General features: G+C 46.7%; 1 protein-coding gene across 3 annotated transcripts in view; it reads right to left on the bottom strand.

Annotated features, from left to right (window-relative positions):
* Positions 1-14,469, bottom strand: part of Rgs6 (regulator of G protein signaling 6) — a 657,652-nt gene that overhangs the window by 21,246 nt on the left and 621,937 nt on the right. For 2 of the 3 annotated variants that reach the window (XM_023703302.1, XM_023703304.1), the window contains exons 16-17: positions 6,353-6,442; positions 2,625-2,678 (exon numbers count right to left, since the gene is read on the bottom strand). In XM_023703302.1, coding sequence (XP_023559070.1) covers positions 2,625-2,678; positions 6,353-6,442 — 144 coding nt within the window. The remainder of the gene's footprint in view (positions 1-2,624; positions 2,679-6,352; positions 6,443-14,469) is intronic. The other variant, XM_012517111.2, reaches the window with a different exon arrangement.

The raw sequence follows: 14,469 nt of genomic DNA, 5'->3' as shown, positions 1-14,469 counted from the left end.
ATAGAAATGAATCCCGGGTCTTAGCACAGGTTCAACCCAACCCTGTAAGCATTATAAGATAAGGTCTTGCTAAATTGATAAATTGCCTAATCTGGCCAACTTCCTGCCTCAGCCTCTTGGAGGGCTAGGATCACAGACATGTGCCACCGTGCCTGGCTGACCTTTATGTAGCATGACCGTTTGTAGTGTGTGGTAAGGGAAACATTTGGGTAAATCTTTTAGAAAATTGAATACTAGATATCTACAGATCAGAAAATAAATATCAAAGTGCATTGTGTATTGGTTGGTTGGTTTTATGTTTAATTAGACCACTAGGCTATTGAGACCAAATTCTTGTGTTCCAGTCTTGAATAGGAAGAGAGCTGACACTGTCCTGTCCCCATGGACCATGTCCCCAAACTCAGTCACACCCATAGGACTGTAGTGTTACGCCAGGAGTCCAAGGACAAGCATGGGTCCCAAAGGCCTGGAAGTAGCCGCAGTATAGTCTCCTGTTCATAAAAAGCCGCGGGGCACTTAGCAATGGAACTCGTAAGCTGTGGGCCTTCCGTCACATCTGTGCCTGGGGTCTCAGGAGCCTGGGCTGTTCTTCTCCTTCAGCCCACACCGACAGCATCCCTGCGAGTTCTCCCGTGTGTGTGTGTGTGTGTGTGTGTGTGTGTGTGTGTGCGCGCCTGAGATCCCTGGAGGCAGACTGCTGCTTCCCTGCTCTGTTTTGCTAACAGGCCTTGAAGAGCTGCTGAGCCGATGCTGCTCCCTCGTGATCAAAGGACATCAATAGATGCTCCTCAGAGCTTCGCCACTCTTGCCTTTCCTGATACCCATTTCTCACGAAAAGCAGCCTGAAGATGTTTGTGAATCTGGTCCCCATGCCAGCATTTCTCTTTCACGCTCTTACCCCACATAGTACACCAGAGGGCCTGAACAGCGTGGACTGAATTCTGCTTTCCTACATGGAGAAGCTTGCTTTTCTCTCCAGCCCATACCTGAGAGGCCAGGCTGCCCTCCTGACACACTCTCAGCATGTCTGGACTCATACATGTTCCCCACCTCCAAAAGGCAGAGGTGCTGCGCCATTCTCTGTGGGACCATCGTGGGCCAGAGGGAGCCCCAGAGCCTTGTCTCCCGCTGTCTGTGGCACCGTCTCATCACGTGATACCGCATGGCCTTGGTAAGCCAGCCATGTGACCAAGACCCAGTGGGCTTGGTGTTTGGCCTGCTCTCATTTCTTGTGAGGAAAGACCACAGAGAGAAGAGACCCAAGAAGAGAAGATGCGAGCACCCATATTTTAACTGCTGTCGGCGAGAGTTCTTGTGGTGTCTACAGCTAGCGAATCTGTAATGTTGAAATGCAGTTCAAACACATCTAGCAATGACAGGCGGATGAATAGGTTGCTTTCAACTTAAGTTTCATAGAATTATGTCAAAAGTGTGAATAAGGATAATAATCACACAGCCAGCATATTTTATAAGGACTTTCCTCTGCAATAGAGATGGGCAAATAAGGCAAATGGGACTCTTTAGAAAAAGAAATATGGCCACTTCCCTGCGCAAGACCCCTACTTTCTGTCTGCCTTCCTGGTTCCCTCTGGCTGGACGACAACAGGACAGACAGCGCCCTAGGAACTCAGTGGCTTTTTTTTTTTTTTTTTTTGTCAGTGAACAAGCTGAGTGAAGTATTTCTGTGTCCCAAGACCTATGCTTGAATTTCACAGAGTGCAGACGGAGCCAGGAAATAGGTCTAGAGTATTCTATACACCAGCGCAGTGCAGAATCTCCACGGTGCACACCAGGGAAGGTGCTACATGGCTGCTGTCACCTGTTCCTACAGGCCCTCTCCTGCATCATGCTGGGTCCTTCCTGTCCATGCTGGGTGTGTCTGGAGGAAAGCGCCTTCCTTGTGAGGACAGCAAACATACTGCTTGCTTCTACTCATGGTCAAGATTAGGGCTGAGGAGCCCGGCACGGTCTTGCCCCTGGGGAGTGCAGGGGCACTGCGGGACTCCGTGCCTGACCTCCTCTCTGCTCACGGTGTACAAAGGGAGCTGAAGGGGGATTGTGCGGGCTGTCGGAGCTCATGCAGACCCGCTGACACGCCAGCTAGACCACATCGCCAGAGCCCATGCAGCACGCCAGTCTGCCACAGCCAAAGCCGCCCACACAGCAGCACTAGCTCGCTCCCTGCACCAGTGTGACCATCAAGAGTTCACAGAGGAAATTGGGCTTTTTTGGGGGAGGGGGGGTAAGATGAGCGATGGCTCTGAGCCAGTTTATCTCCTGGTACGGTGGATGGCCTTCCTGGGGCCTGCAGAAGGTACACGCCCCGCGCAGCCCAGGGCATGGGGGCTCGCTCCCCAAAGCTCTGACCCAGAGCACAGGCCTGCGATGAGGCTGGGCAGGCTGCTGTGCACCTTCTGCAGAGGGAGCTGCTTGCTCTTTTGCGAATCCACCCCCAGGAGAGAAGCTGCAGAAGGGCTTGCGAAAGAAAAGGAGTGAGTGGAGGTGGAAAGCACCGGAACCCCTCCCGCCCCCCAAAAGACGGCAACCAAAACAGGACAGAAGAAGTTGAAAAACCAAAACCAGACCAAAAGAAACGTTGAGGGAAGAAAACCAGCTGCACTTACCACGCTGCGAGTGAACTTTTCTAGGGAAGTTCTACGACCTTGCTCACTTTCGGGCTTTGGGGGGGGGGCGGGGGAAGGTAGGAAGAAAAATACAGAACAACAACAAAAAAAGTCTTCAGCTTATGCGTGGTTTCCAAACAGCAGCAGCCACAGCGAAAGAACAAAACGCAGAAGCCAAATGGGGCGGAAAACAGGAGAGGAGAAGCAGCCAGGGCTGATGGCAGAGTCAATGAGCGACAGAAGGCGGAAGCCCCAGGGCCTTTGGGAGAGAGGGGCCGCCTCTGGAGGGGCCGGCGCGCGCGGGGCTTTAGGTGGGGCTGCACCCTCTGGTGCCCAGCTTTGCTCACGAGCAGGAGCCCAGGCTGGGTGCTGCCAAGAGGCCCCAGGCAGCCAGATGGCACCTAGGGGGCAAGGGGTGGGGTGTCCAGAGAGCCACACCCTCCACCCCAAGTGACATCATGAAATCATGCTCTGGACTGGGCCAGGATCTTTTGCTCTCTTGAGATTTTCCCACCCAGGAAAAAGTGAGCCACCTTCAGTGATCCCTAAACACCCTTTTTTGTGTCCCGAGGGTCTGTTCATATCCTTAGCAGTGGCCAAGGGCCTGCGGCCTCTGAAGACAGCAATGTGGGTTGTGCTATGGACAGGAAATGCTCTCCTGGTCCCCAGGCAGGTGACACATCCAAGGTGTACTTATGAGGTGCTCCAGGAGGCTCAGATGCCTCCCTGCGGATCTTAGCTGAGGTTTTCAGGATCGGGGCAAGCAAAGGCAAAGCCCTGGAATGTTCTCCTAACCCCAGCTGCTCTCGGCTCTCAGGGGAGGTGTGCCTGACGCTCTCCCTTACTTTCCTCCCCAGGAAGAGTAGAATTCCATCCCCAAGTCCTACCCGTTTATGCTACAGCCCCTGCTCCAGGGTCCTGAGCCCTAGGCCGAAAGGGAACACACATGCACGTGAACATACATGGACACCCAGCAGACAACAGACATGTGGTACTGGAGGAGCAGCCCAAGGTCTGTGGGCCTGCAGCATGAGGGCCAGGCCAAAGGCAGCCATCGACCAGAGTGAATCAGGTTGGAGGACTTGCTTGTGAGCCCGCCTGCTCAGCTGCTGGATGGCAGACGCCAGGTCATGGGAGGACAACACAACACAAAGGACATGCGACCCCAGAGCTGGGCTTGGCGTTGCCTGCACAAGGAACGCAAGGATGCCTGCATGGCCCTGGGAACATACCAGGACTCCATCCCAGGGATGGCAGGATGTGACCTAATTCCGTGGACAGCCAGGGTGGCACAGAGTGAGCTCAGGCTAGGCCAGCCCGAGACCCAGGATTCTGTGCCTATTGTTCTCATCACGGGGCCGCCAAGGTGCTCCTCGTAGAGGGCAGACATGGGCCCGACTTACTAGCTTCCTCTGTTGTAAACAGGCCCAGAGTTGCCCTGGAATCTCGTCTGCATTGGTGCTTAGCTCTCAAAACCATCTCACCTACCCCATGACAATTTGGTTTTCCAGAGTAACTACCATTTCCTCCAAAAATATCAGAAAAGAGGAAGAATAAGAGAAAAATAACTAGAAGGCTGTGCCCGTGGAGGCCACCAGGGGCTGCTCTCAGCAGGAGCCCGAGGCCAGTTCCTTATTCCCTCCCAGCCGGAGATGTGTGTATCTCCCTTGCCCTTATGATCTGGATGTTAAGGGGCCGGTGAGATAGCTCAGCGGTCTAAAGCGCCTGGGTAGGCAAGCTTAGGCAGGCACAGGGGACCGCGGTTTGATCCCCAGCACCACAGGCTGCCTTAGCCCTGCCCTCAGGGTGGGCTGAGCTGGCCCCCCCACAAAAAAGAGATCTGGATGTTAAAATCAAATGGCAAGCTACCACGGAAACCAGTAGGTGCTCTAGGCCTGCCTTAGGTGCTGAGTTACGACTTTCCTCTGTGCCTGGAGCTTCTCAGAAAGAAATGGAAGGAAAAGTAGGCTTTGTCACTGTTTACGGGAACACCTCAATACTGAAAGGGTGTCGGCATCTTCAAGGGCTTTTTGCCTTAAGAATAACCCTTAATTTAAGGGCTGGGAGGAAATTGTGATGAACTCCATTTGTCACAGTGCCCAGGAAGGCTGTTAGCTCCTCTCCCTCCACTGATCTCCCCTGAATCTTCATAGGGATGAGCCTCGGGTCCGGGTAGCTCAGCCCATGTCCTGGGTGGGGGCGCATCTTCCCTGGGTGTTCACACCTAAAGGGAGGTCTCAGATATACAGGTAAAGCCCAGATCGCTTCAGCTGCCTTAGAATGTCTCCAAACTGTATGGCTTCAGGTGACTTGGACCATGACAAATAAGGAAAACTTACTTTGAGCTTCTCTCTGAGATCTGGAGTAGAGTTCGATAACCCTGCTCTTTCCCCGGTTCTCAAAAAACAATGGGCATCAGAGAGATTTGTGGGGGTGTCAGCCCCCTTCCTTAAGACCTGGATTTACTGCCACCTGCAGCAAGGGAGCTCACAAGAAGCCAGGTGCCATGGTTTCCATCCAAGAGCTCCCCCTTGAAGGAGGAATGTAGAAATGAATAGTGCTGGGATTCTGACAGTCTAGACACTCCTCCAGCCCCTTTCTCCTTCCCAGACTCATAAGGCTCTTCTAGGGGTACGTGGGGCAGTGGGCAGGGCAGAGATGCGCTCCTGGACTCTGGAGTTAGTGGTGCCAACTACATACACAGACACACAAGGTGACCTCGCGGCACACGAGGTCAACAGGAGACAGAGCAGGTCAGGTGGCCGAGAGGTGGCCTGACACAGAGCCTGTGGATGGACAGCCACATACTTGGGACTGGAGTTGGGAAGCCAACAGGGGAGAAGAAAAAGAGGTACGTGTGCTCCTAAGTGGCGTGGCCTGAAAACCATGGAATCTGCGCAGCTCGAGCTGCCTGTGGCCTTGGATGAGAGGTGGAGAGCGTAGTGTGGGCAGGTGACCTGAGTCCTGAGCTCTGTCTGTGGTCCTCCTTTCCCAGCCCCATTCCCCTCCCTACTCTTTTTTCTTTCCTCTCAGAAACCCAGCTGAGTCTTGCCTGTGTTGGTTACCCTCATCGTCTACCTGTTGTGGGTCCCTAGGAACCCAGGCCCATGACTCCATTCAAACTGGAGGAGGAGGAAGGAGCTGGGTGGATACTTTTTGGCTGAAATAAAAGGGATTTGTTGTGGGTCAAGGAGGGGGAGGAAGGACATGTTGCAGAGGGGCTGATCCTGGCGATGACTCTGGACACCAGGTGGGCCCCCTGGGACTGATGAGATTTTCTGTTCCATCCATGCAGGGGCTGTCCCCACCCTCGCCTGATCTCACGGTCATCACTAAGGTGCACAGGGAAAGAAGGTCTGCAAGGAGGGGGTTGGACTTGGCAGTGGAAGATTCTTTGGTGTCCCAAAGGGCTTACTGGGGTCACTGGCAGCCCAGAACTTCCGTGCTGAGCAATTGTGGGCAAAGTGTTCACTCATACGTCCTTCCCAATGGGCAAAGCATGCAGAGGAAGGCAACGGGACATAGACCTGGGCCTTGTGGGGGCAGCTGGGCTGGGCAGGTGACAATCCTCACTGTTTTCCACTGGAGGAGAGCAGATAGAGAAAGGAAAGGAGAAGAGAGAAAAGAACTAAAACCCAAGGGATGGTGTCCTCATTCCACACCAGCAGCAAGCAGCAGGCAAGAGTGGAAGGTGCTGGGGGAGGCAGGCCCGCCTTGCCCAAAGATACCTTCTTCTTGGCCTGCAGCAGGTCCTGGTAAGCATTGGACCGGAGGAAGCGGGCGTAGCTGTCACTTTTCATCAGCTTGTAGATGTGCTCCTGGGGAAGGAGGAATATACAGAAGCAGCGTCAGGCAAAGCTGTAGGGAAGCAGCCCCGTCAGTCACTTTTGGGGGAAACGCACCCAGCGTATCTGTGTAAACCCAGAGGATGCGCACTATGCCTCCGGGTCTCACGTCCTCACACACATGCACCTAGGTGGCCATCAGCTGACAACAGATTCATCAGTTGTGTCAGCACACACATAGCTGTCAGCCTTTCAAAGGAAGGGAATCTTGTCTTTAGGCAAAGCAGAGATGAACCTACGATCTCCTACGGTGAGTAAACTAAGAGCCAGCCACAGAAAGACAACCATGACGTGATTTCACTTACATGTGGACTCTGAAGCAATAAGCACCTCCTAAATCACACTTTCTCTCAGAGTAAGAGATGCATCGATTTTAATTTTTAATTGGATTTTTAATCGGATGTGGGTATCACATTGGGGTAGCAAATGATCAAAACTATAGACATGGCCTGGGGGTATAGCTTGGTAGTTTAAGCGCCTACCTGGCAAGCCCAAGGACTGCATGCCATGCTGGCCCCAGAACCCCCAGTGTGACATGCCAACCACTAAAACCAGGTGTGGTCATACATATCTGTAATCCCAGCACTGGGAAAGCTGAGACAGGAAGATCACTAGGAGTCCTAGTTGTGTAGCAAGATCCTGTACCAAATAAATAAATAAATAACTATAGGCACAGCAATAAGAAAAAACAAATTATTAACATGCTCAATCACTTGCAAGAATCTCAAGGGAATTATGAGTGAAAAGGCCAATCCCCAGGTTACAAACCCTATAATTTCATTTATACAGCATTCTTGAAAAATTATAGAAATAGAAGGGAAGAACACCAAGATGTCGCAGTGGTGAGCAGCAGAGGAAGAGCCTCTCTGAGAGTCACAGACCAGATGCCCAAGTATCACCACGTGAGGAAGACAAGAAGGGGGAAGTGTGTCCCTTGGACCCTGGAAGGAGCTGAGGCTCAAACTGAAGCCCATAGAGAGTGAACAGAGAAATTTTAACAAAGAAGCAGGTAGCCAGCCCGTGGTGCCTCCCCCTGAGATGGGATTGCCCTGTGCAAGAGGAGAGGTGCAACCTGTGGACACATGGTGGCTGCTGCTGACCTCGGAGGCCTCCACAGAGAGACGCAGCAGTGGAGGGGAGCAGAGAAAGTGAAGGACCCCGCTAGCTGGCGGTGAGTGCTGAGGGCTCAGTTATCTTGTGCAAGAGAGCACCGGGCTAGGAGCCATCTTGGAGAGCGGCCAGTTGAGCTCCGAACTCAGAGCAGTTGTGGGCTTCATTGAGGGGCTTCCAGCTGGGCTCAGGTTCGCGTGATGCAGGTGCTCTGATGGCTGCAGGCAGAATGGGTCTGATCTCAGTCAGAAGGTGCAAGCTTGATGAGCTTATCCACTGCCCTGCCAAAACGCTACTTCTGGCCTGCTGGGATGAATCAACCCAGACCAGGGCTCCGTCTCCATGTTATCTACCAGGGACAGCAGAGGCAAACCTCGCAGTGGGCTCTCTCTCTCTCTCTCTCTCTCTCTCTCTCTCTCTCTCTCTCTCTTTCTCCTCTCCCATTCTCATTTTTTTTCCACCTTCATTGTTTGATCTTAATTTTACATGAGTGTGGACATGGTTTCTAGCCGCTTTGGGCTTGTGGTTCTGCTCTGTTCCTTTTTTGATTTCTTCTCTCTCTCTTTTCTTACAGTCTTCTGCACTAGTTTCCCAAAGGTAACATGTCCTCCTTTGTCTCGCAGCCTTACTTCTAATCTCTTCCTCTTCTACTTCTCTATTTTCTCCCTAACACATTTTAAATTTTAATCCTTGAGGGAAAAATTGACATATTAAGGACTTGCATATGGTATATCATTTTTTGGTTTGTTTTATATTTTGCTATGTGACCACAAATCTAGTTCATACGGTTAAAGGTATCAATTTAATGGCTAGCTCTGTTTGTCATTCTCTACACTGTGTCTGATGCTATTGTCATTGCTGATGCTACCACTAGAGCCAAAAGTGATGTATTTATTCTAAGAAGCTGTACTTCCTGCTATTCCAAGACTGAGATTGACAGAAAATACTGGGGTACAGTGCTAAAGAACCAGGGGCTGGGCCAAACAGGTAGCAACTTTGCATCCCCAACAAATTGAAAATGTCAGATCTTACAACAGACTCGAAACCCAAAATCCAGCTACAACAGATTAAAGTGCCTACTTAGGTGGGTGCAGGGACCAGGATTCAATCCCCAGCATGCCATGCTGGCCCTGCCCCTGAACTGAGACACTGACTGAGACTGGGTGTGGTGGCGTGTGCCTGTAATTCAGCATTTGGAAGGCTGAAAACAGGAGGATCAGTACAAGTCTGATCTGTGTAGTGAGACCATGTAGATTCTGTACTAAATACATAAAAATGTTAAAAACAAAAGCAAAAACAAGCTATACCTGGAAGATAGCTTGGAGAAGTACTCATTTTCTAAGGGTTCTAAATACTAGCAATGGAGAGCAATCCATCAAAGGCAATTTACAAGTATAACCCCAGGAATTAAACTAAAAAAGGAAGAGAAAATGAGAAGACACTTAATCAAGATGCAAGCTCAGGCATCCAGCTCACCAAAGGCAAACCCAGGGGCAACAAGGTGGGACACTCTGAAAGTCCCCCACCTGGCCCCTCTGAAGTGGTAACAGCAAAGCAATTGAATGAGGCTCTAGAAAAAATCAAATCAGAAGTAATTTCTCAGATAACTGCAGAGATGGTGTCCACAGTGAAGACCATACTTAGTGGCTCTAGAGCAGATACAAAAAAACTAGAGGAGCTTAAGAAATAATGGAAGCCATGTATGCTCAGCACATGAAACAAATGGAATCCAGAAACCCTCAACTCAAGAAGGCAGGTTCAAGCAGATATCCAGGAGCACATTACACCAATGCTGCGAGGGCAGAATTCCAGACCTAAAAGACAGGCTTGCCGTTAGTGATCATAAGAAGAAAGGTCCCCTGAAATAGCAGGGACCACAAGCAATCATTGAGCAATGATATAAAGAACAGTTCAAAGACATCATGGCAGAAAACTTCCCTAGGAGACAGAAATGATTTGACATACACATAATTGAGGCATATAGACCTCCAGTCAGTCATGATCAAATAATATCTATCCTGAAGGGTGTCATAGTCAGGATTCCAGGAAACTCAACACAAGAGTAGAATCTTAAAAGCTGTTGCAGAAAAGAAACAAAACACCGATAAAGAAAACTCATCAGAATCACAGCTGATTCTGAGCTGACGTCTCAGCACAAAAGTGCAACTCAAGAGGGTGGAGTGAAGTATCTCAAGTTCTAAAGGAAAACAACCTTCAACCCAGATTAATGTAACCTGCAAAACTATCTTACAAAACTGATGGTAGAAGTAAGATACTCCATGACAGAGAACATCTAAGGAAATTTATGGCCACCAAACCAGTACTCCAAAATGTTTTGAAGGGCATTGTAGGAAGAGATAAAAAGGACTATGATTCCATGAACCCCAACAGAAGGAATCCAATAAGCAACACAAACAATTAAACAGAGGGAAGGGTAAAAGGAGGGGGAAGCCAACAACAGGAAATAAAATGGCAAAGATAAGTTAATACATGTCATTTGTACTCATCAATGTCATGGGTCTCAAGTCACCAGTTACAAGACACAGTCTGGAAGAATGGATCTGAAAACAAGATCCAACAAGATGCTGCTTACAAGAAACACATTTAAGTCAAAAAGAAATTCATAGGCTGAAAGTCAAAGGATGGAAAGCAATAATCCAACAGGAATCCAGAAAAAAGCAGTGGTAGTTATTCTATTTACAGACAAAGTGAACGTCAAGTACAGATTGATTGAAAAAGACAAAGAAGATCTCTACATGATTGTAAAGGGAACAATCCAAGAGGAAGAGATAACAATCGTAAGGATATATGTAGCACATACCAGTGCACCAAACTATATAAAACAAATGCTAACAGACATAAAAAAAAAATCATATCAACTCCAATATGGTTGTATTGGGGGATGTCAATACCCCACTGGCACAAAAATGCGGGTCATTAGACAAAAAAAAAAATCAACAATGAAATATTGGAACTGATCCAAATTGTTGAACAAATGGACTTAGTAGATGTCTACAGAGTGTTCTACCCACATCAGAATACATAGTCTCCTCAGCAGTACATGGAACATTCTTGAAAATAGATCATATACTACTTCATAGAACATGTTTAAGTGAATGCAAAGGAACTAAAATTATGTCATGCACATTATCAGACTACACTGTAAAAACACTGGAAACCAATGACAAAAGAAACCACAAGAACTTCATAAGCACATGGAAATTAAAAAGCACCATCCTGAACAATGAAGGAGTCACAGATGAAAATAAACAAGAAGTTTGATAGTTTCTACTACTAAATGATAATGAAAATACAACAGACTAGAACTTATGGGACAGAATGGAAGCTGTCTTAAGAGGGAAATTTATAGCAGTGAATGCCCATGTCAGGAAAACAGCAAGCACAAATAAACAACTTAATGGTGAACCTCAAACTTCTAGGAAAAGAAGAGCAGGGTAAGACAAAAGCTCCTATAAGGGAGGAAACTGTAAAGGTCAGAGGAGAAATTAACACATTGGAGACTGAAAGAACAATACAAAGAATCAATGAATTGAAGAGTTGGTTCTTTGGAAGGTTAAATAAAATGGCAAACCCTTATCCAACTTTATAAAAAAAAAAAGGAAAGAAAAGACTCATCTATGCAGTTAGGAATGAAAAGCATGAAGCTGCAGCGGCAGAGGTTCAGAGCATCCATGCCTACTTTGAACTTGTGTTCTGATACGGTGGAGAGTGCAGAAGAAACAGACAGATTCCTAGATACATATGAACTGCCAAAGCTGAATCAAGAAGATGTAAAACTTCTAAATAAACCAAATTAATCAGTGAGATCGAAGATGCAATTAAAATCCCTGCAACAAAGAAAAGCCCAGGCTCCAACAGATTCACTGCTGAATTCTACAAGAATTTTAGAGATCTAACACCACTACTTCTCAAACTCTTTAATGAAACTGAAAGGGAAACAGTACTCCCAAATTCTTCCTAGCGCAAACATTACATTGATACCCAAACCAGAGAAGGACCCAACTAAGAAAGCAAATTGCTAGCCAATCTCTGTAATGCACATGGATGCAAAAGTCCTAAATAAGGGCCGGGGAGATGGCTCAGTGGAATAAGCACTTCCCTGGCAAGCACAAGGGCCTGAGTTCAATCCCTGGTTCCGCCAAAGAACAAAACAAAACATCAATAAGCTTGTACAGGGCTGGAGAGATGGCTCAGTGGTCTAAAGCACCTATTTGGAACAAGCTTGGAAAAGCACAGGGACCGCGGTTCGATCCCCCCAGCACCACATGCCAGCCAGTCGCGCCCCCTGGTGGGCTGAGCTGGCCACACACACACTAAATAAATTTAAAAAAAAAAAAAAAAAAGAAGAAGAAGCTTGTACAGTATAGCCAAATGGGATTTATCCCAGGGATGCAGGGATGGGTCAACACATGTAAATCAATAAATGTAATATACCATATTAATAGCGCCAAGGAAAAAAAATATATTATCATATCAATAGATGAAAAAAAGCTTTTTATTAAGTCCAGCAACCAACCATTCATGAGAAAAACACCACAGAAAATTGGAATAGATTTATCTCAATCTGCTAAAGACATCTATGACAAACTAACAGTTAATATCATATTTAATGGACAAAACTGAAAGCTTTCACTCTAAAATCAGGAACAAGACAAGGATGCCCACTGTCTTCACTTTTATTCAACACAGCCCTAGAATCTTTAGCCAGAGCAATTAGACAAGAGAAAGAAAAGGAATAATGACAGGAGATGAAGAAGTTAAATTATTTTTGTTTGCAGATGACATAATACTCTACATAGAAGACCCCAAAAACTCCATTAAAAACTGCTAGATTTATTTATTTTTATTTAAAATTTTAATCATTTATTTGTTTATTTATTTATTTATTTATTTGGTATAGGGTCTCACTCTGCAGCTCAGACTTGTAGCGATCCTTCTGTCTCAGCCTCCCCAGTGCTGGGATTACAGGCATGTGCTACCACTCCCAGTTTCTGGGTTTTGGTGACTGGCATAGGACTGGCACTGCATGTGGCATAGGGGATCAAACCCAGGTTCTTGGCTTACTAGGTAAGCACTTAGACTGCTGGGCTATCTCCTCAGTTCCAAAACTGCTAGATTTAATAAGCAAATACAGTAGCTTGATACAAAGTCAACACTCAAAAATCAATAACCTTCTTGTACATGAATAACAAACTCACTAAGAAAGAAATTAGAGAAAAAACCCTCATAGCATCTGAAAAAATCAAATACCTAGGAATCCATCTAATGAAGGATGTAAAAAAAAAACAAAAAACAAAAAACCTCTACATTGAAAACTGCAAAACCTTTAAAGGAGATTGAAGAGGATATCAGAAAATGAAAAGATATTCTCTTGCTCCTGGGTAGGAAGACCCAGTACAGTGAAAATGGCCATACTCCCATAACTGTTGCGCAGATTTAATGCAATGCCAATCAGGATTCCGATAACAGATTTCACAGAATTAGAGAAAACAACCCTAAAATTCACTGGAGACGTAGAGTAGCAAAGGCAATTCTGGGCGACATCACAAGGCTGGGGACATCACAGTCTCTCATCTGAAGTTATTGTATAAAGCTACTGTGATACAGCTGCATGTTATTCGCAAAAAAACCCAGACATACCCAGCTATAAAGAGGACAAACACATTCACTACAAGAAAGACAACCTATTTCCTAAGTGGTGCTGGAAAAATTGGCCCAGCAGATGCTGAAGATTAAAATTGGACCCATATCTTTCACCATGCATTAAACTGAACTTGGATTGGATCAAAGACCTAAATATTAAAACAGAAACAGTAAGCCCCTGAGAGATACAGTAAGTGAAGCTCTTGAAGACATTGGTGTAGGCGATGACTTTATGAATAAAACTCTGATTGTACCAGAACTACCACAAGGAATCAACAATTGGAATGTCATCTACTTAAAAGCGTTTGCACAGCAAGAGAAACCACCGACAGAGAGAACAGACAACCCACAATGTGGGAGAAAACGTTTGCCAGCTATTTCTCAGACAAATGGTTATAATCAAGAATATATAAAGACAGGGCCAGGGTTTCACCCCTGGCCTGCCTGCGGGCCCTGCCCCGGGGGCACGCTGAGCCAGAGACTGAGACTGGGCATGGCAGTGCACGCCTGAAGTCCTAGTGCTTGGGAGGCTGAAAAACAGGACCACTAGGAGTCCGATCTGTGTAGTGAGACCCTGTGGACCCTGTACCAAATACATTTTAGAAAAAGAGTATATAAAGAACACACACCAAAAAATCAGACCTCCCAAATTTATCTTTTTAATTTTTATTTTTTAAAGAATACAAAATAGTAATAGGGAAAAAAAACCCAGCAGTAGAAATGATACAGAATTTCATTAAACAAAGTAATTAGGAATTCAACAATTGTTGCTGTAAAGACCCGACTCAAAAATGGGCATCTGAGATGGAATCACGCTTCTCAGATGAAGAAATACAAAGAGAAAATAACTATTTGATAAAATGTTCAGTGTCACTGATTATTTGAGAGATGCAGGTTACAACAACACTGAAATGGCATCTCACCCCAGAAAGAATAGTTGTTATCAAGAAATCAGCCAAGGAGCCACGGAGATGGCTCAGTAGAATAAGCACTTGCTTTGGCAAGTGCAAGGGCCTGAGTTCAATCCCAGGTTCTGCAAAAAAAAAAAAAAAAAAAAAAAAAAAAAAAAAAAAAAAGAAATCAGTCCATAACAAATGCTTTAGGGGATGTGAGGAAAAAGGAGCTCTTTTTCACTGTTGGTGGGTGTGTACACTGGTAGGACCATTATGGAAATCAATGTGCAGATTCCTCAAAAATTCTGGGTCCCATTGCACCCAGCTATTCCC

The sequence above is a fragment of the Octodon degus genome, unplaced genomic scaffold (assembly GCF_000260255.1).
Source record: "Octodon degus isolate 3935 unplaced genomic scaffold, OctDeg1.0 scaffold00007, whole genome shotgun sequence".
NCBI lineage: Eukaryota > Metazoa > Chordata > Mammalia > Rodentia > Octodontidae > Octodon > Octodon degus.
This window is presented reverse-complemented; position numbering and strand designations above follow the sequence as displayed.